At 40.4% G+C, this 26,199-nt stretch overlaps 1 protein-coding gene across 21 annotated transcripts in view; it reads right to left on the bottom strand.

The window, feature by feature from the left end:
* Positions 1–5,764: 5,764 nt before the first annotated feature.
* The window catches only part of DLG2 (discs large MAGUK scaffold protein 2), a 2,196,962-nt gene continuing 2,176,527 nt past the window's right edge, over positions 5,765–26,199 (bottom strand). For all 21 annotated transcript variants that reach the window (XM_066248982.1, XM_066248991.1, XM_066249001.1 and 18 more), the window contains 6 exons: positions 24,290–24,340; positions 23,209–23,310; positions 20,633–20,805; positions 18,500–18,609; positions 13,169–13,260; positions 5,765–10,414 (listed from right to left, as the gene is read on the bottom strand). In XM_066248982.1, coding sequence (XP_066105079.1) covers positions 10,308–10,414; positions 13,169–13,260; positions 18,500–18,609; positions 20,633–20,805; positions 23,209–23,310; positions 24,290–24,340 — 635 coding nt within the window. In that variant the 3' untranslated portion in view covers positions 5,765–10,307. The remainder of the gene's footprint in view (positions 10,415–13,168; positions 13,261–18,499; positions 18,610–20,632; positions 20,806–23,208; positions 23,311–24,289; positions 24,341–26,199) is intronic.

The raw sequence follows: 26,199 nt of genomic DNA, 5'->3' as shown, positions 1-26,199 counted from the left end.
CTACTTGCTGAATATTCATTTTGTTTTCTGAGCTCATTAAGTTGCCTATCAGTGTTTTCTTGCATCTCATTGAGTATTTTCAGAACTCCAATTTTGAATTCTTTATCATTTAACTCCAAGCTTTCCACATGATTGAGATTGCTTTCTGGAGATTTTTTATTTTCTTTCTGAACTATGTCTATTTCTTAGGTAGTCATGGTATTCCCTGTTTTTCTGCCTTGAGGGCATTTTAGAGCGGTATTGTAATAAATAAAGCAAAAAACCCCCAACAAAAATAAAGATAACAATAAATTTTAAAATAAAATTAAAATTAAAAAGAAAAACCACAAAAACCAAAAACCAAAATAAATTATCAAAAACAAGCAAAACAACAACAACAACAACAAAGATACAAAGAAATAGAAGAAAAATTTCTTTTTTAAGTGCGAAGAGGGGAGATAGAGTCACAGACTTCCACATACACCCTGACCCTATGGGGATCCACTTGGCAAGCCCTGTCTTGGGCTGATACTCAAATCAACTGAGCTATCCTCAGTGCCTGAGGCTGACACTCAGACCATTCAAGCTATCTGCAGTGCCCCAGGTCAACACTCTAACCAACTGAGCCACTGGATGCAAGGAGGGGAAGAGAGAGAGAAGGGAGAGAGGGACAAGAATAGAAGCAGATGGTTGCTTCTCATGTATGCCCTGATTGGGGGTTGAACCTGGAAGTCTGCATGCTGGGCTGACACTCTATCCACTGAGCAAACTGGCCAAGGCCAGAAGAAAAAATTTCTGAGTGCGTTTTTTTTTATCTTTTTCCATAGATGGTGCTGGATTACAAATTTTAGCTTTGTAAAATTCCAGGCTGAACTCTGTGGAGAAACTGCTGTGGCAAAGGAGAAGGTGGAGCTGCAGTTGCAATACTGGATGGGACTTGTGAGGGCTTTGCGGCTTTACCAATGGTGATCCTAAGCCTCCTGGTGCTCCTCTCTGTGTCCCAACAGCACAGGGAACCAGACACAGAGCATCTTTGTTCTTCATTCAGCTGTGGGATATGTCTCTGCCACTTTCTGTACCTAGGAGGGGAGGGAGGCGGTACTTGGGAGGCTGAGGGGCCTTACTTTGTATTTTTGTGTCTCTGAGTGTGGGCTGCAGGAAGACCTGGAACTCTGGTGGGTGACTCCATGCTCTGCTGCTTTGTTTCAGTATCACACCAAATTTCTCCAATCTCTGCTCCTCGAGACAGAAGAAGACCTAGTTACTCCAGGTTTCCCCTGTCTCCTAGAGCCCCAGTAGACAAAAGCCTGGGCAGTCCAGGCCTCTCCCTGATCCAGACTGCAAGTCCTTCTTATCTTCTGTCCCCATTTTTTACTTTTACCACTTTTATTTGAGTGGGTGCACAGATCTTTCAGGCATGCTTGTGAGCTCAGCTGGGGTTCTCTTGCTGAGTTATAGCTGTACAGTTTATTGAAATTTCAAGGGAGAGATCAAGGGTATCTTTGACGCTGCCATTACTCTGATGCCATTCTATAAACAAAAATTATGGCTTTAAGAAAACAGACTAATTTCACAATGTGGAAGCATCTCAATAATTTTCACTAGCACAGATATGAGCATAACTGACTGTCTTAATATGTGTCTCAAAAAATACTTGGCTAACCTGGTGCATCACCATTTAGTCTCTGTTAATTGACAAAAGCAGGACCTGTTGCTAATCTTGCATCTAATCATCTACCTAATGTAATCAGACAGCCCAATCACCTGCCTAATTCAATCATCTGCCTAATCTTGCCATTCTGTGTAGCCTAATCAACCACTAACCTAAACAACCACTGATCTAATCAGCTGCCTGAGCTAATGAGCTGCTGATCTGGATCTGTGGTGATAAATATGAGACTGCAGAAAATTTCTTAAAAAAAGAAAAAAAAAAAGAACAGTCAATTATAAATGGCTATTTGAAGCCACAGGGAATTTAAGATCTTTAATGTCCTCCTTGAAAACAAGGTATTTTTCTTCTTTCAGATAGAAGTAGAGTCTACTGTATTTTGCTAAAATAAAATCTATGCTTCGTTTGGACATTAGGTTTCTGCTGTGCAATTTCACACAGGTCATCCTTCGGAATCCTGGAAGAGAAGATGTCACCCGAGTCAATCATCCAGACTATATTGGAAACCAGAACACAGAAGACAGGCCTTACACTATTTTGGCTGTGAGTAGTTTAGACCAGTGATGTTCTACTGATGCATTGGTATTAGTTGTAAAGTGTGTTGCGAATCATTTGCCCTTTATATATATATTTTTCTTATCTGCAAGAATACCTCTAAATTTTTAAATGCCTTTTGTGGGAATTATTCTGGCAAGCGAAAGAGAAATTATTTTGGTAGAGAAAAAGGACTAAGCACCATACAGTGTATATGCTGCGGGCCTTCAGGCCATACTGATGTTACTTAGACTCTTAAAATAATCAAATAATAGACTATGGCAAATTAAATTCAAAATTTAGAGTTTCATTATGAAGGATGTGGACCAGGGTTTGGGAAACTAAAAAGAACAGATCTACATTGACTTTTTAAAAAATTGACTTGTCTGACCAGGTGGTGGCGCAGTGGATAGAGCGTCGGACTGGGATGTAGAAGACCCAGGTTCAAGACTCCAAGGTCGCCAGCTTGAGCGTGGGCTCATCTGGTTTGAGCAAAGCTCACCAGCTTGGACCCAAGGTCCCTGGCTCGAGCAAAGGGTTACTCAGTCTGCTGAAGGCCCATGGTTAAGGCACATATGAGAAAGCAATCAATGAACAACTAAGGTGTCGCAACGAAAAACTGATAATTGATGCTTCTCATCTCTCTTCGTTCCTATCTGTCCCTATCTATCCCTCTCTTTGACTCTCTCTCTGTATCTTTAAAAAAAAAAAAAAAAAAAAAAAAAAAGTTGAATTAATTAGTATGACATTGGTTAATAAAATCACATAATTTCAGGTGCACAATTCTATAATATGATGACTTTTGGAAAGAGTCATCAGTTCTTCGGTTGCTTTACTTCAGTTTGGAACCTTGTCTTAGATAGATATTGGTTATCTTGAGTAGATTTGAGGTGGAGGTTTCCAATTTTACTAGCTGTCTCGGCTGGATGAAGAGGGTCTGTGCATTGGTTTGACTCTAAAATTAGGACCTGTGAGGAAAAGCTAGGGGGCAGCATCGAGAAGAGCTGAATGTTTTATAGTTCTCAGCAGGAGAGTTAGTCCCTTAGAACCCTCTGATTGCAGGTCCGGAAATACATTCCATACGTGACACAAACAACAGGAAACAATATCTTACTACAATATTTTGCTTACTACACATGAGGCACTGTAATTTCGATTTCATTAATAACAGTGCTGCTCTATGACCTGTTAGTAGGTAGTTAGCGACAGTTTAGATTAGAGTTTGGCCACTCCATGTCAGCTTTTCCTGGGCTATTGGCTCCTCCTTGCATCTATTGCATCAGAATCTGCATGTAAGTTGATTTGACAGTTAAGGAGTCATCCAAGGTAACCACAGTGACTCACTCCCATTTGTAGTTAGTCTAGCATGTGGGAGCAAGAGGGATGGAGACAGCAGGCATGGTTCACCTGCAGCTGGTACCACAGGATGATGGATACAGTATTTCAGGTGTGCTGCGAGGAAGTGAAGGTTCTGACATCAGGTCTGTGTTTTATTTATTGTTAAAAGATTTTATTTATTGATTTTACAAAGGGAGGTGCAGAGCAAGAAGTATCAGCTCATAGTTGCTTCACTTTAGTTGTTCATTGATTGCTTGTCATATGTTCCTTGGCTGGGCAAGCCCAGGGTCTCAAACTGGTGACCTCAGCATTCCAGGTCATTGCTTTATCCACTGTCCCATGGTCTGTGTTCGAGGGTGGTGGGGGAAAGATGACTCTTGTCACATGGCAGCTGGGCAATACGCTCATCTCTTAAGTCAGATGATCTGTCATTTGTCTTTTGTTATCCTCAGTTTAGCAAAGTTTGACAAAGTATTCTAGCTTTGTTTCAGCTGTGCTGAGAGAATGAGGGACAAAGTCTGGACTTGATATGGAAGGAGAGGGGGTCAGTTTCATCATAGCAGTGGTGCCTCCTGAGATGTTCCTTAGGGAAAGGAGGGTCACAGAGAGCAAGGAATGGGGTTGTAAGATCCAACAGTCCTGACCCATAGAAGACATTGTCCTCCTGACAGCTCCAAAGACTCTACTTCTGGTTGTACTGAGAAAGCTGGTGGCCCTTCTATCAGTGCTCCTTAGCTTTGTGCCCCACTGAGCTTGTGAAGTCTGCCACTGGATGTTTAGTCTCAGAGTTATCTACAAAGCTCAATGGTTCACAGGCAGGTCTTCTTAGGTTGAGTTATGCAGTCCATTTCTAGCTTTATTATTATTAATTATTATTATTACTATTTCAAGTGAGAGAGTGAGCAAGAGAGAGAGAGGGACAGGCAGGGACAGACAGACAGGAAGAGAGAGAGATGAGAAGTATCAACTCATAGTTGTAGCACCTTAGTTGTCCATTGATTGCTTTCTCATATGTGCCTTGATCAGGGGGCTACAGCTGAATGAGTGACCCCTTGCTCAAGCCAGTGACCTTGAGCTTCAAGCCAGCAACCACGGGGTCATGTGTATGATCCCACTCTCAAGCTGGCAACCTTGTGTTCAAGCTGGTGAGCCCCACACTCAAGTCAGCAACTCCAGGGTTTCCAACCTAGGTCCTCAGCATCCCAGGCCAATGCTCTATCTGCTGTGTCACTGCCTGGTCAGGCCATTTCTAGTTTTAGAGACTTCTGGAGTGAGTATGTTTTAAAAGGTTGTATACATGAAAATAAAATAGGACAGACATGAAGGAAAATCAAAACTTTTTTAGCCCCCCCCTTATTCCCCTAACAAGCAATATTACAGTGAATCTGACTGTTGTATAGTGTTACCATTAATAGTATACCTGGTGAGACTGTGGACTTGTTAAAAACGGAGTAACTGTCAAAATGTGAGGCCTGCGTTAGATTTGCAGCCTCCGTCAGCACCTTCTCACTGGTGCTGCTGATGTCTCTGCTCACCGTCACCAAGAACCAGGGACAGTGACAGAACTTTTTGGGGGAACTCCTGTGGGCTCACAGTGATGACCAAGGCAGTGTGACCAACAAGTCTGGCTTTCTGAGTGGCTGGTCCAATGATGTGATGGTTTATCCTGAGGCAAAACATACTTCAGAAAGCTCACTTTGGTGGTGAAATTTCACCCCTTTGAGGGAGGAATTCCCTTCAGCCCTTCAGCTTTCAGACCTGTGCTGTCTAAATGTCAGTATGACAAAGCATGCTTGTGAACTTGGAAGACTCTAGAACATCATCTGGGCAGGTTCAGGGTCCCAAACTTAAACCACTTCTGGTATGTTCAGATCAGAGCCTGATCTCTTTTGTGGCCCCAGAGTATTGTCCATTTAAAAATATGCAAAGGTTTCCCTTCCAGTTTCTCTCAGGAGCACCCATATTTCTCAAAGCAAAACTATATGACTACACTTCAGTCCTGAAATCGGAAAAATGGGATAAAAATAGAAATCAATGATTCTGTTCTTTATGAAATAAAAAAAAATTATGCTTTGGGAGTAAATAATTTGCTATAAAGTATAAAATGCCTTAATATTATATTTATATCTTAGAATAAAACCATGATACATTTATAAACTCTATCAAGTGTTTTTATACAGTGGTGACGCTGACAACGGCTACGCAATAAGTATGCACGGACACACTGAGTATGAAATATACATCTTGACTTTATAACCGTGTGTGCTTTATTTTTTTACACAAATGGAATGGAAGTGTCGAATATTTACACTTAACAGGAGTGTAAGCTGTGCAGTGTCTCTGTAAACTCCAGCCCAGGCAAGGAGTATTTTCCCTCCCTCCCGTCCTGCACTATGGCTAGATGGAGGAACATCCTGTCGGAGAAAAGCACTAAACTGTCATATTGAAAGGCTCTCACGGGTACAGCCTGGTGCACTCAGAAATTAAGACACACTTAGGATAACACAGATTTAAAAAGGAGAGAAGAAAAGTTTGCCATCCCATTGGGAGCCAACCTTGACATTTGGTTGTCTGTCCTCATGAGTTGCTAGGGAGATTCTGAATTCTACCTTTGAGGTGATCTTTGTCTAAATCATCCACCCGTCTTAGCTTGTCCTCAGCTGCTACAAGAAACTGCACAGCTGTACAAGACATGATTTCCAGAGCACAGTTTTCAGTGAGGAAGGATATTTACAGGCTAGAGTATGTGCATGGGTTTCCATCCATATTCATTCATACCCAATGCAGTATGTGTATACATGACATACACACCATATATGCCATACATACACTTTAATAAAAATGCATATCCACACAGTTCTCTAGGGAGTCCTCTGGCAAATCAGTTGTCGCAGGAGGTGCTCCACATGCTTTAATGTCCCTTTTGTTCCTCTAGGAGTGACAAATTACTATGATAAACTTAGGAACTAGCCTGAGTTCTTAAATATTTTTGTAGGAATTTAGGCGGGACCAAGAAAAAAAGAGATGTTTTTTCACTAGCTAGTCCATTCAATCTCACCAGAGCAATCACCAGCTGAAAAGCAGAGGGGGCTTTACAGAAAAATGGAATAAAGTTTATGAATGGGGAAAAAAAGTCTCTCTCCAGATGGAGGCGATGGCATGGCTTCAGTGAGAAGAAAGAGTTTTGTTGTCAGAGTAATTGTCGGGGCCAGAGTCTGCCTATTTGAAAGGAAGTGTCCTTAGAGCCACGGGATGGTGCTGGGAGTGGGCTCGCTTTGGACCAGCCTTCTGCAGAGGGGCACCCAGGTGCCAGCAGACCCAGAGAGTGTGCAGCGTCACTGCAGGGCAGTGGTGCAGGCTGGCTCGGGGAGGTGTGCTGGAGCAGCTCCAGTGCAGGACCTCATGCTCAGCTTTGCTCTCTGGGTTGCTGAGGTGACACAGTGACCCAAACTATTTGAGTCATCAGTTCAGCCTATGGATTTGCTGTCTGAAACAGCCATGAGCCCTTAGAGGACAGAAAAATGAAGAAGTGGGGTAGGGGAAAGAAGATAATCACAGATGTGAGAGAAAGAGAAAGAACAGGAAAGGAGGGGAGAGAGACTGAGAATAAAGGAGAGATAGACAAAGAGATAAGTAATAAAGGGGAGGGAGTAAAGAAGGATCATAGGAAAGTTAACAACTTGGAGAAGACAGGAAGGAAGAATAAGAGCAGAGTACACAGAAAGAGCTACAGAATGAGATAGAAAGAGAAGCGGGGAGGGCTGAAGGCAGAACAGGAAAGAACTAAGGGGAGAGCCAGGGAGGCGAGGGCTTTTCCTGGCTTGGAGTCCTGAAGGGCTGGCAGTGGATCTAAGACAGCTCACAGGTGCCCGAGTGCAGCTTAGTAAGGTGGGCTCACTACATAGGTCGAGCCAACCCAAGAACTCGGGGCTGGGAGAAAAGGCCTGTAAAGAGATGGCCAACAAATCCCATGGGAGAAGAGCAAAACCAAATGCCCCTGCAATTAGCTGACAAATAGGATTTGGAATTTGGTAAAGCTGAGACCCCTGTGGTGCTACACATTGTACCAGAGCATGAAAAATAGCACCAGTGACACGATCTGGCACTTTTCTGAAAGGGCCCAGCATGTGAAGGTGACGTTGCGCCCCCAGCAAGCCTTCAGATTGGAGAGAGCTCCGGACAAAGTCTGCAGTTAGCACCAGTCTGGCCCCAGGCTACAAGTGCATTTGCACCAGATGTCATCTGGGTAACTCTGCTGCTATTTCCACACTAGTTGTCAGGTTTGCTGCAAAATACACCGGTTCCTTGGAGCCATAGAGACCTCAACATTGGGAAGCGCAAGACAACACAACAAATGGAGGTGTAAATTCTATAGGAAAAAGGCCCTCTCACCAATTTGCTTGGTGATTCTTCAAGCAAATATATATGTATATATATATTTATATAAATCTACATAAAAAAATCAGTGCAAATGCCCATTCTAATCTGAAAGCATCTACACTAGGAAAATAAATAATTATATTACTACAAAACCAAGGGTTGGTGGTTCAACTTGATTGTACTCAGCCACAACAATACTTAATATTAAATGGAAAGCACATCACACGACCCGCGAAAACATCTACTCATTAATGACAGTCCTTTGAATAAATGGTTGCATGCTCAGTTGAGAAACCAAAGAAGTTATCCTGGTGGCCTAAAAATAGAGCTGGGATCAGGAATGGCATTCTGGTGGCAGAAACTTCTGGGAGCAATATTGATGAAAGTGGACCTCGACCTGAAACTGGCGAATGGCAAACATAATCACATCTTTAACATTTTGAGCAACCTAAGGAAATTTCCAGAAATTTGACTTTCATCAGAGGGAAAATACATTGCCAGCCCTTCCAGTGGCAAAGGCAGCCTCAAGACTACAGGTAGATGCATAATTTTGCCTTTTGTTTGTTTTGGTGACTGCAGCCAGGCAGAGTGGCATTTAGTGTAAGATGAACAACGCTTGTTTTTGGAAAGAGACCCTCATTCTGAGCTTTGATGTTCTTGCTGTGAAGAAGCCCCATCACTGCTAATGGCTCTACCTCTTGTTCTCCCACCCCAGCCTGCATGCTGGTTTGCTGCACAGTGTGGCAGAGTGCCTGCCAGGTCTGGATGTACCCCAGAAGTAAGGCGATGGGGCTTAGTCTGGGCCTGCACTGAACCCAGAGTTGAGTGGTTGAGATCACAGAAAAGTCTCTCTCTAAACACATTGGGCACAAGCAAAGCAAATATCACCATAGCTCTAACATAGGATATAGGCTTTGGGAGGTTCCTTTAAAAAAAAATCATCATTATTATAATTGCTAAAAAATAAACTTGGTCCAGGTGCAGCCCCTAAAAGAGGCAGTTCAATTGGTTGAGCTCAAAGCCATCCCATTTTCTTTCCTATGGTTTGCTTTGCCCGGTACACAGAAACAAGTCTGTACCCCTCAGCCCAACCAGATAGTTCTCTCTCTCTTCCTCAAAGAAATAGTACATCTTGGTACAGATCTCTCCATAACTCTATACCATCTCTGGCTGTTACAAAACCTCAGTTACTTGTGAAAAAAACAACCCCCAAACCCATCTCCTAATTACTCATGGTTGGCCAAAATACTAAATGATTCTTTAAGAATTGTATGTAAGTAACTAGGAACAAAGTTATTCAACTATTTGCATGGCAGGTCCAGGTTGTTTTACAAGGGAAAATCAGTATCTTCCTTTTAGCTTGTTTGCATGAGTTTGTCTCTGAAAGCCATCAGCTTATAAAGGCATTAACCAAATGCCTTCCAAAAATATCCATGAGGGCAACTCATTAAGGGATGTGCTCCATGTTAGTGCATCACTACTCGGGAAGGAAGGTCATGGGAGGTAAGTGAGGGAGAAATCTGTGTTCAACTTCGGAAGGAACTCAGATGCTCTTAATGGCAACAAAAGGGAGAGTGCAACTTCCAGTTCTTGAATTTGATCATCTGCGGTAGTGCATACAGTTAGTCTTTCAGTCTTTACAAAATATTTCACAAAACTTTTTTAACCTATAGAAATTTGTTTCTATACATTTAATATATTTTTATCGTATAAATTATTCTCATCTTTAGTGCCTTCTTTCACTTTATAAATGGCAAAATAGACAATAAACAATCAGAAAGGTAACCCCAGGTGAAATACCCTCCCCTCGGTAAGGTCAGTCCTCCACACATTGGCGAGTTCTATGGAATGCCCGTCTTTGCAGATGCCAAAGAAACTACACGCTTATCCTTCCCTGATATTATGCTGTCTCCAAAGGGACTCCTTTCTCTTTTCCTTCTTTCTTTCCTTTGCTTGTTATGAAATCAAAGGATGTGCATAGTTATCAGATTCGAAGTGGACCAATTACAGATGTGGGTAATGGGAAGGTTGGTGAAGTTCAAGTGCTGGCAACTTTTCTTTAAAGCAAAAAACACAGAGAGCTCAGCAGCTAAGTCAGCTCTGGACATCTGCTGGGTGAGGAGGCTGCCCAGCTCTTGAGCACAAAGCCCGTCAGAGGTTCGTCCCTACACCTGGCCCCTCGAGCAAACCAAAGCCTCCTGCATACCGCAGTGTCCTTTCTGTCCCACCCTTTGGCCTCTCCGTTTCCTTCATGGCTTCACACAGTTTGTGTTGTACATTCATAAGAATTCACATTGACTGCAAAAACATAAATGCAACAAAAACATAAAAGCCTCCAAGTAGTATATTATATATATTTTGTTCTTCTAAATGCTCTTCTGTCGTTGTCAGAGGTGCAGTAGCTAATTTATAACTTCTCCTTTGAGGGAATCCAGATGAAAGGCCCAGACTGCTCTTCAATGACAAACTTGCATTGGTTGTATATGTCTTCTAAAGTGTCTCCTTGGACAATAGCTAAAACAAAGGAAATGCGCCTAGAGTTAGGAATCAATCATAGATCACACATTAGAAACTCAAACCAGTGACAGACTCATCAGGAAGCTTATTATTACTTTTCATTAGTAAGAAAAAGCAGGAAATCCATGTAAGCAAGGCCACATCACTGATGAAAATAAATGCTTTCAAGACCTGCACAACAGGCCTTATACTTTCTACATGTCCGTCTGCTGTTCTGGATAAGGAATCATTCATTCATTTACATTTTATGTGTGTCTACTCTGGGCCAGGCCTTAAGCAAGGTGTTGATCAATTTTTCAGAGTAAGAGCTCCCCATTTCTCAGAAAAAGCTGGCTTTATAGTTTTGTATCCTTACTTTGTCGGGGACAGAAATTCAGATATTTCAGACACAGAAAAAATAATAAAGTTTCTAAAAGAAACTTTAGTAAATCTCCTCAACCCCCAAAACCTTTGAAAAGAAACCCCATCCATTCTCCAAGTAATCCAGTTAAATAAAATTTTACCTATATGCTCATGTTGAGAATATCCTATGGTAACTACTTATAAGAAACACAAATAGGAGGAAACATACACAAACTGCTAAACTGTGTACTACCTAAAATATCAAGTCACTTAGAGTAGATTTAAATACATTTTCTTATTTTCTTTGAACAAAAGCTATCTTGTATCCAGAGCTCTAAAACATGTTAGTACTATCCTTATGACAATAAGGTTTAGAAATAAATTGGTACTGAACTGTGGTTTAGATTTTATTTTATTTTTTAAAGATTTTACCCATTGATTCCCTAGAGAGAGGAGTGAGAGATGGGGGCAGAGCAAAAAGCATCAACCTATAGCTGTTCTACCTTAGTTGTTTATCAACTACTGGTTGCACATGCCTTGACCAGGCAAGCCAGGATTCTGAACCGGCAAACTCAGCATTCTAGGTCTACAGTCCATTCACTGCACCACCATAGTTTAGTTTTAGACATGGTTTCAGCCAGGCATGGTTTAGATCAGGGGTCCCCAAACTTTTTACACAGGGGGCCAATTCACTGTCCCTCAGACTGTTGGAGGGCCAGACTATAAAAAAAAACTATGAACAAATCCCTATGCACACTGCATATATCTTACTTTAAAGTAAAAAAACAAAATGGGAACAAATACAATATTTAAAATAAAGAACAAGTAAATTTAAATCAACAAACTGACCAGTATTTCAATGGAAACTATGGGCCCGCTTTTGGCTAATGAGATGGTCAAGGTCCGGTTCCATATTTGTCACTGCTAGCCGTAACAAATGATATGACGCGCTTCCGGAGCCGTGACGTGTGTGTCCCATGTCACCGGGAGTAGTACTGTACATGAGCTATGCCGTGCTTTGCGGAGCCGCCACATGCAATACTCCAGGAGCACAGGATGTGGATGCATCTGCATCCTGTGCTCCTCTCACTGACCACCAATGAAAGAGGTGCCCCTTCTGGAAGTGCGGTAGGGGCCGGATAAATGGCCTCAGGAGGCCGCATGAGGCCCGCAGGCTATAGTTTGGGGACCCCTGGTTTAGATGTTCAAAAACACTCCTCAGAATATATTGATTACTGTATTTTATTCTGGAATATAAACCATCGTCAAATACATTGTTTTCATTTGATGATCCTACCTTGGATGCTCTTTAAGGCTGAAATGTAATTTCTATCTTTGTTATTGATAGAAATTTTACTTAAGATTACCCAATTCAACAAATATATTTTCAAACTGCTAAGCCACTGGTGTTTTTCTATTTTGTATAAGATAAAAAAAAAAAATCTAACTTCACATAAGGTAATTCAGGAGGAAATTCCTTGTTTTCAAACTAACGGTTGTAAGGAAACTTCCACAAATGTTGCTCACTCTTTGTATTTGATTAATGTTTCATGAAAATATATGTGCAAACTCAGGATATTCAAGGTAAGAAAATCTTCCTTTATTCCCCAAACTTCATGTTTCCAAGGAAATGTTTAAAAAGAATAAAAGTTCTGCATTAAGACCTGACAAGAAATGAATTGAAACACAGAGAAGTGTTTCAAGACCCTTCCTTGCTCATGAGTGCTCATGGGGAGACAGGCCTCCAGGTCATTGAAGCACAGAATGGAGGCCCTAGGCTGCTTCTCAAGAGTCACTGCTTCGGATACTGCATATTTTGAACCCTAAAAGCTTCCTTTTCAAGTTTTCTGATGATACCAGGGGGACAGTTTAATGAAGCATCAAGGCTAAAACTCTCCTTTATAGCGGGAGATAGCTCAGTGGCATCCGGCATCCCTGGTTGTGGATAGGACCCCTGGGAATCCGGAAGTTGGCTGCAGTTTAATTCAGAGCAGGGAGAAGCCAGAGTCTGAAGTAAATGGGTGAAGCAGAGGGGAATTAGGGATTTTCAGCAGGAAGGTTTCAATGCCCAGATATACCAGGCCCTCATTTATGCCAAATGTCAGGCAATTTATCTCCTTTATCACAGTTTGAGGGTAAATGAACTTACCTTTACTAGAGTTTTCAGGGTGATCACTCTGTAAGTTATATATATGCTTAGTCACTATGTTGTACACTCGAAACTAACAATTGTACAGAGTGGGGCAAAAGTAGGTTTACAGTTGTGAGTATGCAAAAAAGAGTTTATATATCATTATCTATTAATTATTGTATATTTTCTATATGAACAGCTATAAACCCTCTTTTTCCCTGCCATGTATGTCATTGTAATTGAAAGAAATTTTAAATTATAAAAAAAAAACCCGTTACCTGTAAAATATTCTCCAAATTCTTGTTCTAGCTTAATTGCACGATCGTAGGTTTTCTTGGCCTGTTCCTCTGTTAGACGCTTGTTCATTTCCCTAGGAAAATGAAAGTTTAGTATTAGAATACACAAGGATGATCCAAATCCTGAAAAATTAAAATGTCTGGCAAAAATGAATCCTGCAGGAAGCCTGGTGTAACCTCAGCAGCAGCTTCCTAGTTTGTACCTGGGACTCCCCTTTGCTAGAATAATTTTAGCAGCAGGAATCCCCCCTCCCCCCAGGAAATCTTTTTTAAAAATTTTATTTCTAGTTATTGGTCTGCAGTTCCACAAAGTAGGGCTAAACTTCCCTCCTCCACAATAGGCCCTAGGGTCTTTAAATGAAGCCCTCACGTGTCCCTTGAAGTTTCCACTCTTTCAGAATGGACTTCCTTCATCTATCCTCTCCTTGGACAGGATTTCTGAATCCTAATCTTCCTGGTCACCCCTCCTTGGACTTTGTCCTCCTCTACCTCGACCTCTCTTAAATGTGGGTTGTAGAATTGAACAAAATCTTCCAGGGGTGATCAGAGAAGTAAGAGACGGCCAGAAGGGCAAGTACATCACAGCATTTTGGGCCTCACTACATCTGAGTGAACACAACCTGACTGTTCTCAGGCCCTGACTGTGCAGAAGGCTTTGATTTCTCGGCTCCTCCATCCTCCCCAAGGGCTGCTGCTCATCCTCAAGGCCTAGCAGAAAACATGTGGAATGGAGAAACACAGAAGGTGCTTCTAAAGAATTATAGAGGAGGTGACAGCCCCCCTTGGGGGTGTTTATCTTCCAGGCTGAACGGAATTCTGCAGCTCTCAGCTGCTTAACTTCCCCACATGGCAAGGCAGGAAAGTTCAGAGCCCTGAACTGCCTGTTTTTATAATCAGATGTAATCTCAAGGAGCTGCTGAAGACGGCTTGAATTAAAATGCACACAGAAGGAATGTAACAGTCAAAAGCGCTAGGACCAAAATATTTTCAAATAGACTATAAGCAAGTACAGTAATAGCAAATAGTGAGCCAGGATGGAGTCAGGAGCTTGTTAAGGAAGAATCTCCAATGCTTATTTGTTTACTTTTGTTCTCATAGAATGGGCTGTAAAGGAATTATGCCTGAGATTCTCTGTCCCTTTCTTTCTGTTAGTCTGTCAACCACTGGTGTATCATTAGCTGGATATAAACGCTGCTTAATCACGGTAAGTTTATTTAAATCCAACCTAGTCTCGAGGACAAATTGAGGTGATAGAAAAATGGAAAATAACCTAATCTACTGACTCCTAACTGGTGGCAGCTTTATTCTCCTATGTCTTATAGTGTTATTTTTTTTCCCTACCAAATTGAACTTATTAAATACAAATTATTTCATCTTTCCATTTTTTCATCAAAGATTGCCAATCATTGCCTCTGATCATCACTAGAATACCAGAGTGACTAATAAAAGTCCAGCCAAGAGTAGAGGCATTTCAGTTAGTCCATCGGGAGCACCACAGCTGCATGTAGATTTCAAAAGCATGGCTGCCGTTGCCTGCCACTTAGGAGGCCAGAGATCTGAGTCTGGACACGTGGCCTTACTCAATTCCTTTTTTGAGAACAAGTAACCGAGGCCTGAAGTAGTAGAGAGAGTTAGTTGCCTAAGGCTGTGCATTTATTTTATTTTATTACTTACTTATTTTTAAAAATTTCATTTACTGATTTTACAGAAAGAGGAGAGAGAGGGGCAGGGCAGTGAGAAGTATCAACTCATTATTGCTTCACTGATTGCTTGTGGTCTGTGCCTTGACTGGGCAAGCCCAAGGCCTCAATCCACTGCTCCACCATGGGCCGGGCCTAAGGTTGTACATTTAATAAAGAGTAAATCTGATGCAAGCACTCAAAAACCTTAAGTCAGATATTCACATGATGCTGATGGCTGCAACATAAAGAAGCCAGGCTTTCCTGAATGTCTGTTGTTGAAATGAACTCATCCTGTCCTGAGGGATGGTGTCTATAATCCTATTCCCACATAGCACAAGCCCTAAAAGCTGGGAGTGGCGCTCACTCTCGAGTACAGAAGATGCTGTGCTAAACCAAGGGATACATTTCACAGGACAGGGTTTTGCTCCAGATACTAAGAAATCATGTAGCCCAGGATCTTCTTTGGCTTCTCTGGAACGTATTGGCCAGTCTTCTCTGAATTCCCTTTGCAATTTTTGTAGCAGTGACTAAATTTAGGTTTTTAATTCTCAATCATATGAGTTTGTTTTTTGTCTTTTTGCCTACTGTATGCATCCTTTGAGGGCAGAGACCATGGCTTGTTCATCAGGGTGTGGCAAGGAGCCTGACTCAACACATTGAATGATTAAGTGAATGAATGAATGAATGAATGGACTAGATAAATATAATTATACTACAGTTGAAGTGAACACAGGCCATCATGGGAGCAAGAAGCTATGAGCAGACTGGGGGTGGCAAGGTGAAGAGACCCAGGAAAGCTTCTGTGCCATGGGCTGGGCAGGAAATGAAGTTACAGGCGGCACTCTGTAAGAAGAACGGCTCTTTCGTACATACTCCCGATTTCATGCTTCTCTGAAGAGTCAGCTCTGTGTGTGCTAATACGCTGTGTGGTTGAGTGCACTTGAGAAATGATGTGTGTGATGATGTATCAATGCTTGAATGTGACAGCTGCCATGCTCTTGTTCCAGCTGACCTAGCCTTCACTCCTCCCTGGGGAGGGAGCAATTCAGGACAGCTTTGCTCCTGAAGTGAAAGCGTTGGAAAAGAGTGAGCTGGAAATAAACACCCAGCATTCACAAATGAGGACACATTGGTTGGAATGTCAGCATCCCTGCGTGAGTGGTGCGTGCGTGCGTGCGTGCGTGCGAGAGGCATGGCTAGGGCTGCAGCCACTATGCAGGTTCACTGTTCTCATGGAGGAACCCAGCCTTCAGTAGTGTAATTTTCCTGGGTGATAAGTGGCTGTGACAGTGCCCTAAGGCAAAACTAAATAAGTCATCTCACAGTTGTGGAAGGAGGTAGACCTCCTACTGAGCACCAGATGGGACTGTCTCCCCAATACCACACGGAACCAAACGGGCAACTGCTGTTTCTCCCTCAGGCCTGTTTCCTGGGAAGCCATTTATACCATAGCGTGTTGATGACATGCAACATTTTTTTATTTATGAAACAGGCTTTTAAGAGGCTGTTCCTGGGATGTGAGAGCCACTTTTATATTTTTATTATTAATGTTAGCATTGCTTGTAATATTTATGAGGTTCTTCACAGATTACAAATGACTTTTACATAATGGAATTTGTGGTTGCTTAATTCACTTTGTCCAACACACAATATCCTACATGAGTAGAAATTTAATACACGCTGTTGGGGATAGTACGATCGCAAGCCATTATTTTATTGTTAACACTAGCTTCCCATGTGTCAACTGTAAGCAAAGCTCTTTATGTTATTAAATTTAATACTTAAATTCATGAGGCTGAACTGTTGGCGACCTTTTAATTTTTCACCCTGGTTAAAACTTTGTCCATCTTTTATTGATGAGAACGTAGTCTGCTTTTAAGACACAGCTCTGGCTGTTTCCCCAGGGACCCACGGTGGAGCTAATTCTCTTAGGCCAGGGGTCCCCAAACTATGGCCTGCGGGCCACATGCGGCCCCCTTAGGCTATTTATCCGGCCCCCGCCGCACTTCCGGAAGGGGCACCTCTTTCATTGGTGGTCAGTGAGAGGAGCATAGTTCCCATTGAAATATTGGTCAGTTTGTTGATTTAAATTTACTTGTTCTTTATTTTAAATATTGTATTTGTTCCCGTTTTGTTTTTTTACTTTAAATAAGATATGTGCAGTGTGCATAGGAATTTGTTCATAGTTTTTTTTATAGTCCGGCCCTCCAACGGTCTGAGGGACAGTGAACTGGCCCCCTGTGTAAAAAGTTTGGGGACCCCTGTCTTAGGCTGCAACTGCAGCAACTGCAACTTGTTTCATTTCTTCATCCTCAGAGCCAACGGCAGAACAGTTAGCCGATAGCCCCTGCAAGTAACTGTTTTCACCTACGATTAAGTAATTTCTTTGATCTTCCAGGAACACTGTTTTGCAGCTCTGTGCAGTTCACTTTCTGTGCCCTGGCAAATACTCTGAGGTCTTGAGGCCCAAACAGAGGCATATTTGAGCAAAGCTCTTGCAAAAGACACACTAGCAATGAACTCTTGTGATCGCTTGGAAAAGGCACTGTACTGTTCATGTGTTTTATAATAATAAAATAGCTTTCTTCATTCCATTTATAATAAAGCAACCTGAAATATTTTATAGCAATAACAGTGACTATTTAGTGAGTGCTTACTGTATGCCAAAGACTGTGTGAAGAACTTAGCATTTATGACCTTTAACTTTTACACTGGCTCTATGGAGTATGCGTTTTTAATGTGCCTAGTTTAGAGGGGCGAAACTAAAGGTCACAGAACTGATCAGTGGCAAAGCAAAGAATCAATCCTAGCCTGACCCATTTTCAGATCCTTCTTAGCCTCTTTCCACTGCTACCTCTATGGCGACTGCAGCTTCATTTTTGTACAGGAGTTGTCTAAAAAGTAATGCCAACAATTTCTATCAGATTGCCAAAGAAACTATGTTACTTTATAGTCAGATCAGGAATATCTGCCCAATTTGTTGAGTGATTTTTGAAGGAAGGTATTTTATAAGTCTTCTGAAAAATAAAAATCATGCACTTTTTTCTTATTCATAAATGTGCACAAGTGTGGAGCTGTTGATTTAAATAATAGATATTTTACTGTGAAACCATAAAGAAACTCCCTATTAAGGTTCTAATTAAGGAACATAAGAATTCTATGATACAACAAAGTGAAATGCCAATGAAAAGAGTCTAAAATATTGTCTGCTCCTTCTATACAAACCTACACATTTAAAAAGATTTACCAATGGAACTGCTCTCAGAAATAAGACACAATTCAAAGATGATGTTACCTATCATTTGGAAAACCAAACCAAAAACCAAACCAAATTAAGTCAATCTACCCTTAAAACAACACAACAAAAATCACACACACATACACACACACACACACACAACAACTTGTGAAATGAAAATAAAAGTCAAGAAACATTAGTGAAGGCATTAAAGGAATTACTGACATTATGTCTGTACTGGCTCGGAAAACTTTAGTATAGCTTTGAAAAAGGGAATGCTTAGAAAAATCCACAATGGCATTCCCATTTGTAAGCACTGTGGCAGAGTTGTTAATAATGTACTGTGTCATATGGAACAGGGGCTGGATGAAGGCCTCCAAAGCCTTCACTTACATCAGAGGTTCCAGAGACTTGGGCTTAATGAAGATGGCAATGGGATAGAGCTGGGCAACTTGTAACCGCTTGATAGCATTTCCTGACACGTCAAGTATACAGTGTTTGCCCTGGTAGAAAGAGAAGAAAAATATGGAGTTAATCCAGAAAAGGTGATCATAACCCAACATCCACTAAAAATAATGTAAGTGTGTTTAAGGGGAGTAGAAGGAATCATGGGTTTCTAAGGGTTGAAAAAGATCGCTAAGGGTTGAAAAGTGGATCTTCAGGTTATCACTGAATGCTTGCCATGACTCATATTTATTACCCCCTTACTAAATGTCTGCAACAGTGATAGACATTCCACATGTGTTATCTCAGTTAACTTTCTTTTCTTAAATAAATACCTGATGGTTTGTACAAAGAAGATATGTAGCCATGTGTAATGTGACTGGGTCTATTCTCATAAAGCTCGTAAAGCATCTCCAAAAACAACTGTCAAGAAGACACATTCCCAGATCTGTGAGGAAGGTATTATCACACACATTTTGCAGAAAGGAAGAAGGCTTAGAAATATTAACTAACTTGCCCAAAGTCTCAGTGTGAGGAGGACGGAGATACAAGTCTTGAGTGCTCACAGAATTGTTGGTTCTAATAAACAGTTACCTCACTGTCTCACCCTGCCTGATGTTAAATTTGAAGGAAAAGTAATCAGGTAAATTTAGAACAATTCTCCAAGCATTTGCTGAGTGCTTATATGTATCCTAGCCTTGTTATGCTTAGTCTATCAGAGGACACACACAAAAAGAGTTACCTTAACTATTAGCTCTTATATTCTGAGAGAGAGGCTTGCACAGGGCACATACATTTCTTGTTTGTTAATGAATAAAAACCCTATTACATTATAGCACACCCATTTAACTTGGCTTCCACTGCAATGAGTGCTCAGAGCAAGGAGTTGCTTTATAAAGTATTTCTGGAAAAGTAGATATATTTGTCACACATCATATTCTGTCTATCGGAGAGAAATGGTCTCATTACCCTGATGCTAGAAGAACTTCACTCAAGAAGAGAAAAAGCACATTATGCAGATAGAAATAGCCCTAAACCAACAATAGGGCATAAAAAGTCATCTATAATATTTAAGTGAAAATGAACAGAGTCCATGAATAGTTGAGCACAAGTAACAGGAGAAACATACTAAGATGGTTCAAGCCTTTATCATTAAGTAATAAATTCCAAGTTTGCTCTCTGTGAAGTGTAGCAGCTCTATAAAATTTCTAAAAGCTGTTTGATTATTCACCTGCCAGAACATTTCAAGTTAACAAAGGTCATATCTGCACATTCAAAGAGGAGAATAGATACAAATATCCAGGAAACTGATTACAAATAGTATGAGATAGCTCATAGAAACTAACTTTTGAGAGAGAAGGAAATAGATGCCACTTCTTAGTGTACTCTTAGATAGACATTAAAATATTTTATTTAATATTTATACCACTACATTAATTAATTCAACCCAACAAATAGCAATTATATAACAAATACAATTGGCTCTTAACTCTATTATTCCCCCCACCCATGAAATTAATTCTCTCAAGTGCCTTCCTATCCTCATCCCTTTTGAACGTTCTCCCCTTTCCAGTGCCTCAAAATTATCAGCAGAAAGGCAATCACAGCAGCTACACCTCCTTTTAAGTTGGAATTTTTGGCAGCAGCAGGCTAGGACATTCTCCCATCTATGTACCTTCCATCATGGGAATCTCAAGTTTTCAAAAGGATGAGACGCAACTCCTGCTAATAAAAAGAATTGAGGGTGCTGATCTAAACAACCAAGACTAATAAAGCTTCCTTAATAAATTCAATGTTGTTTCCTGGGACCAAAGCCAAGGACAAAGTGAGTCTTCATAAACTTCAAGCTGTTTAATGCCTTTAGGTTTTTACTCCCCCCCCCTCCCGCCAGTCAGCTTATTTTACTGAGATCAGAACAAAGAGCAACAACCATGCTATAAAGGGATTCTTTGCTTAGAAGTCTTAAAAAGAATATTTAATCAAAATTTACAACTGCAATCAGGGAAGAGTAATGACCATAAGATGCAGTTTGCCACATGGGACCCTTCTTCAGGGAAGGTGTAAGATGACTGGTGAACATACCCTCTCAGCTACAAATCTCACAGACTGCACACTGGTCCCGTACAGGTTGTCGTTGTACTGGCCAGCCTCTATAAACTTGTGCTCTTGGATATCTTTCTCCATCTGTTCTCTGGAAATGACAAAGTGGTAGTCTCTGCCATCCACCTCATAGTCACGCTTTGGCCTTGTAGTATCTTTATAAAACAAAAAATAATAAGATTAAGGTTGTATATTTATACTCACAAACTTTCTTTATACTTATTTTCTCCATCACACTCTCAACACAGATATATAAAGATATGTAATATGAGGCACCATGATATAGCAATAGGTAAGAGTCTTTGCTTCCTACTATAAGCAACTATAAAGCTAGACAAAATATGTGGAATGGCTATTTTCAGGCATCAGACAGCAGGCAATGAAGTGCTGTGATTCTTGATAAGAGAAACTCATAGGGGACTACATTCATGCCACTTTCATTTCTAAACGAAGAGTTTAGAGGTCATATTGTGGCCCCAGAAGGTCACATTTTGGAATGTTACTTCTAAACCTGCCTTCACCAAGTCATTACTGGAAGAAGCCAATCTGTTAGTAAATTATTACCTGTCAGAACAAAAAACTTAATATTTTATATATATATTTTTTTATATTTATATCTATATAAAATAACAAAATCCAACTCAACATTTTATATATATGTATAATATATATCTATATAAAATAACATCCTACTCAACTCTCAGTATTGTAGCATCACAATGTCCTGCACACAATAAAAGATTATGGGACAAGCAATGAATCAAGAAAATGTGTCATAGAACCAGGAAAAATAAATGGACACACAATACAAATATATTCAGGTACTTTAAAAGATATAAAATTAGGTCATCACACTTAAGGTGGGACCGAAAGTTACCAACTCTAATTTTGGCTAGAGGTGGCTAACTGCTTGGTAAGAAGAAAAGGGCAAACTATCAATTAGAATAAAAAAATGTTAATATATTTCTATTCTTTGACTTAGCTGTGCTATTTCTAGAAATCTATTTTAAAAATTATCAAAACATAAAATTTTATCCTTAAAAATGTTCAATTATATTAGTCAATAAGTTATTAATAAGTATAACATTTAATTACAATTCATGATAGTGCAAAGTAGAGAAAAACCAAAATACTCATAAAGGAAGAATGCTTAACAATGACATAATAATCACTTAAAGTATTTATATAAAATTTTAAATAATGTTGAGTGAAAAAAAATACCGTATATATCTAATATGTACCCAAGTGCTGGAGAAAAACATGCATATAGAATAAATAGATGGAAATCTAAGAAAATATCAACAGTGATATTATCTATGGGTACCATGTAGGGTTCTGTATATTTTTATTTTCTTGTGTAACTTTATTTTTAGCATTTTCCATGTTTTGTACAATGGACATGTATTTACTATTATAATATAGTGCTATTAATTTAAAAAAGAGTAAGAGAAGAGTACACAAGGTTGAGGAGAAAATGAAAATCGTGTTTAAGGTCTGTATTGTATTTTTCTTTCAAAATTGGAGGAACAAACTGGAAGTTGCTATGAATGGAGTTGGGTTTGGCTTGATCATTTCTATCTAGAGTCTTTCTCAGGACAGATTCTGCAGCAGGATCTCTCCCCAGAGCCCTGGTTGGAACAGTTTCAGGAGATACAGCCATCATCCTAGTTCCCTTCTGTCCCTGTACCACGCACAAGCGGTTTCTGCTAGTCTTATGTAGTCCCGGTGACATCTACAGTACTGAAGTGAAAGAGACGCTTCACAGCATACAGCTTAAAAAATGTAGAGTGAAAAAGAAATATTTGTTGGGATCAGATTTAAGCACTAATTATCTAATAAATTTAACATTTTCTGGTGGGTTTGTCTACCCACAGAGAAGGCTTCTATGCACTTTAATGTGTTCCAGTGGGAACAGAGACAGAAGTGGGCGAGTGGGAAAGTATGATGGGTGGAAGGAGGGGGAGCGGTAGAATTGTACAGGGCTAACTTCAGAGGGACGAGAAGACTTGATAGCTGTCCATAATGACAAGAAAGCAGATTCAAGTTTATAACTCCTAGAGAGTAGATTAAAGCGTTATACCCCTTTCTTGTCTTTGTCCTTCTAACACCTAGGGCTATTAAAACATAGGGGAAAGGCTATTTCATTTTTTGATTGACACCTGGCCTGAAGTCATCTTGAGATGATTTTAATATTCGGACCTCCCTTGTTCTACGGGAAAAGATGCTTCACTGTTATTTCAAGCAATCTTTGAGAACATACTGATGCCTATCAATAATCCTATGCTATTATAAATGTTATCACAGTTACAAAGAAAGGATTCATCCTGTCTTCTTGGAGAACACAGTCAGTATGGAGAACATATTATATTCACTAACTAGAGAACAATATTTAGCAGGAAAATTAAATGCATTAGGCAGAGAAAATTAAATAAGATACTTGAATAATAGCTTACTGATAGTGTTTGAATCACTGTAGAGACTATTGGAGGAACAGAATGTTTTATTATCTCAAAAGGAGCCAAACTTTTTTTTCCAGAGTAAAGAGGAGTGATACTTACGAGGCACACAGGAGCCAAATTTGTCAGGAAACTCAGATATTAAGTCGTCATTGATCCGGTCCTTCATGGGGCCCAGGATAATCACTGGCCGAGTATAGTTTACTACAGAGTGGGAAAGGAAGATGACGATGAGGAGAGACATGGAAACTGCAAAACTGCCCTTCAAGGGTGATGCTTAAGGCAAGACTGCCAAACAGTAAGAATTGCTGAGGGCATTCCTTCATTGGATAAATTTCCCACACACAGCCCTGTACTGGGAAAATGATGTTTAACATTCCATGTGTTTGTTAGCTGGGACTACTTTCTGGAATTTATTAACAGCAAAAAGCAACTGCAGTGTCTGTCAAGGAAAAGAAGCATTTGGAGGGGCTTTGCTTACTCTTAGGTTCTGCCCACACAATGTCAAAACAACTACTGAATTTAGTAAATTCAGTGGGAGGAAAAAAGATTCCAAAGCAGCTGTTTGGCCATTGTTTAGATAATGACTTTAAAAGGTAATTGTTAGTAGTAATGACAACTTGGTTTTTTAATTTCTCTTTCTCAGCTCAAAATACTCTTTATGCTCTGTGGGGTTTCCCCAAATTCTTTTGTATTGTGGGATGAGAAGGAACTCTGAAGTTCATTTGGTACAATTCCTCATCTGACGCTTGCAATTGCTCTGCACTGTAACAGCCGTGAGCTTCTGTATAAACATCTCCAAGGAAAGGAAACGCAGGCTCCTGGAGCAGCCTACAGATGACCTGGAACTTAGGACAGGTCTGCTAGAAAGCCTTTTTCAATAGTGAGTGGTCTGCAGTCTCCTGGGAGATTTTATCCAGTTCTTTAGTGAGGCGAATGTGGCCTCTTCCATTAAAGACCACTCATCTGGGGGGAGGGGGGCTGCTCCATCCTCTTGGGAGCTGTCAATGCCCATGGTCAGCAGTGTTTGTTTGGTGATAGGGCCAAAGAGAGAGCATGTGGTTGGGGGACAGCTGAGTATTAAGCAGTGTTTATTGTCCTTATTGTTTCACTCTTTCTCTCCTATAATGGTGTCACCTGTTGTGCCCTGGAAATCAGGAACCAGAGCATCCTGGGAACTTACTTTCCTGCCTTGTGACGGGCTCATAAGAAAGAATGAAGTCTTCTTGCCCTCCTGGGAAGAGAAGAAAGGAAAATTACAGTGGACTAACAGCCAGCCTATACCATAGTTACAAGCTCTGCTGAAACACAGGAAACAGACACAGTTCAGGGTTAATCTTCCTTACTCTTTCTTCCTGAACCATTCCCAAAACCCCTTCATCCTCATAAAACTGTTTAGCACTATTATAGTGTCAGGTTATCGATGGTCACACCTCTAGGTAACAATTGGAGGCTAGTTGTCTGCAGTGCATCAGCTCAGTGACCTATGAGACTGCCTTCTGTCTGACACAGAGATGGAGCACCATGTCCTCTACACTCAGCATTAGTACTTAACACAAAACCTTCTAGTTCAAGGTCAGGGCCCATCCAATAGTTTGCTACTACATTATCAGAATTTCTGGACCTTTTATTTTCTTTTCCATTTTGTTTCCCAAAGAAGCACATTGTTTAAAAGCAAGTGTCTGCTTGTTTTATTTATGATACAAAGACTTCATCAGCATATACTACAGGACACTGAGGATTTTAATCTAATGTTAATTCATCAGGAAAATGCTGGGTCAGTTCAAGAAGATAAAAAATTGCAGAGTCCTCTAAAGTGATTGGTGATAATTGCCATTAAACCTAGCCTTGAAACTTCGGGGAAATTAGAAAGACAGTGTAGTAAAAGCATCAGCTCCTCCAGTGTAATTTCCTATAAGCCTTCTGGTTCATAGTGGACTTCGAGTCAACAAATAACTATGGAACATTAACTGGCTTTAGAAAATTGCTTTTTTCAATCATTGCTTTTACCCAGTTGATGACCGGGGCATGAAATTAGGCTGATTCTGCTGCAAACTCAGAAAAGTCTGCTCTTTGATTTGTTTTAGACCTAGGACTGACTCCCCTTTGGTGGGAAATAGGTTAGGGCTATTGAAAAGGGCTGCCTGTCTGTCCTTCTAGAGAGGAGGCATGTGATCTAAGTTAGTTTCTCCCGATACTAAAGGATAATGCATCTCATTACTTTATCTCTCTTGAAATACTGTCTGCCAATGCCATATGTTCTTCCTTCAACAGCCACAACATCAGACCAGGCGAATACATTTCATAAAAGGAGTATAATAGACAGCTTGATACTGGCAACTGATTTGGGGAAATTAAGCAGTATGTGGATAAATCTGTGAAGTACTGATGTCTCCCCGGGAGACAGGGTAGCTGGGGTTGGGTAGGAGTGTCTTACATTTACAAGCATGAGAAATGGCCCTTGGCCTAAGTAACACTTTACTTCACTCTCAAGCAGGGCCCGCTCCCAGCAAGGCTCTGCTAGGCCAAGTTGCTTCCTAAAGGTACTGAGAACGGTCCTGATGTTCCTTCTAAGTGGCATCTACTCATAGCTTCCCCAGAAGTCTTCAGGGGATATTTTCACATCTGGGCAGAGGTTTGGTATGTGAAGAGTCAGATTTACATTTCTTTTTTAAATTTATGAAAAATGATTTATTTTAATAAACAAAACTAGTGACATTTATAGAAGCTAGGCAAAAAAAAAAAAAAAAAAAAAAAAAAAAGATCGCTTACTTCTAGTTATCTACGGCCTGAGATGCAGAGATAGTAGGAATTCAAAAGATAGGTGTAAAATTGTTGGGGAAAAGGTTACATTTAAGAACAGAAGCATGGCAAACTTAAAGCCAATGTTAGACTGTCATTTTACAGGAAAATATAGGTGGAATGATTAATATGTGGAAGGAGAATACTAATTACAAATAACAAAGGTTTTTGACATCAGGTGATACTTAAGCCTCTTTGCTAGGCTGGGAAAGCCATAAAGGCAAGGACTGCGTATTATTTACTACCATGTCCTTAGTACTTAACATAAAGGTGTCAACGGATTTCCATTCT

This window comes from Saccopteryx bilineata, chromosome 1 (genome assembly GCF_036850765.1).
Source record: "Saccopteryx bilineata isolate mSacBil1 chromosome 1, mSacBil1_pri_phased_curated, whole genome shotgun sequence".
NCBI classification, from domain to species: Eukaryota; Metazoa; Chordata; class Mammalia; order Chiroptera; family Emballonuridae; genus Saccopteryx; species Saccopteryx bilineata.
The sequence above is the reverse complement of the archived record's forward strand: the minus strand, read 5'-3'. Positions and strand labels throughout refer to the sequence as shown.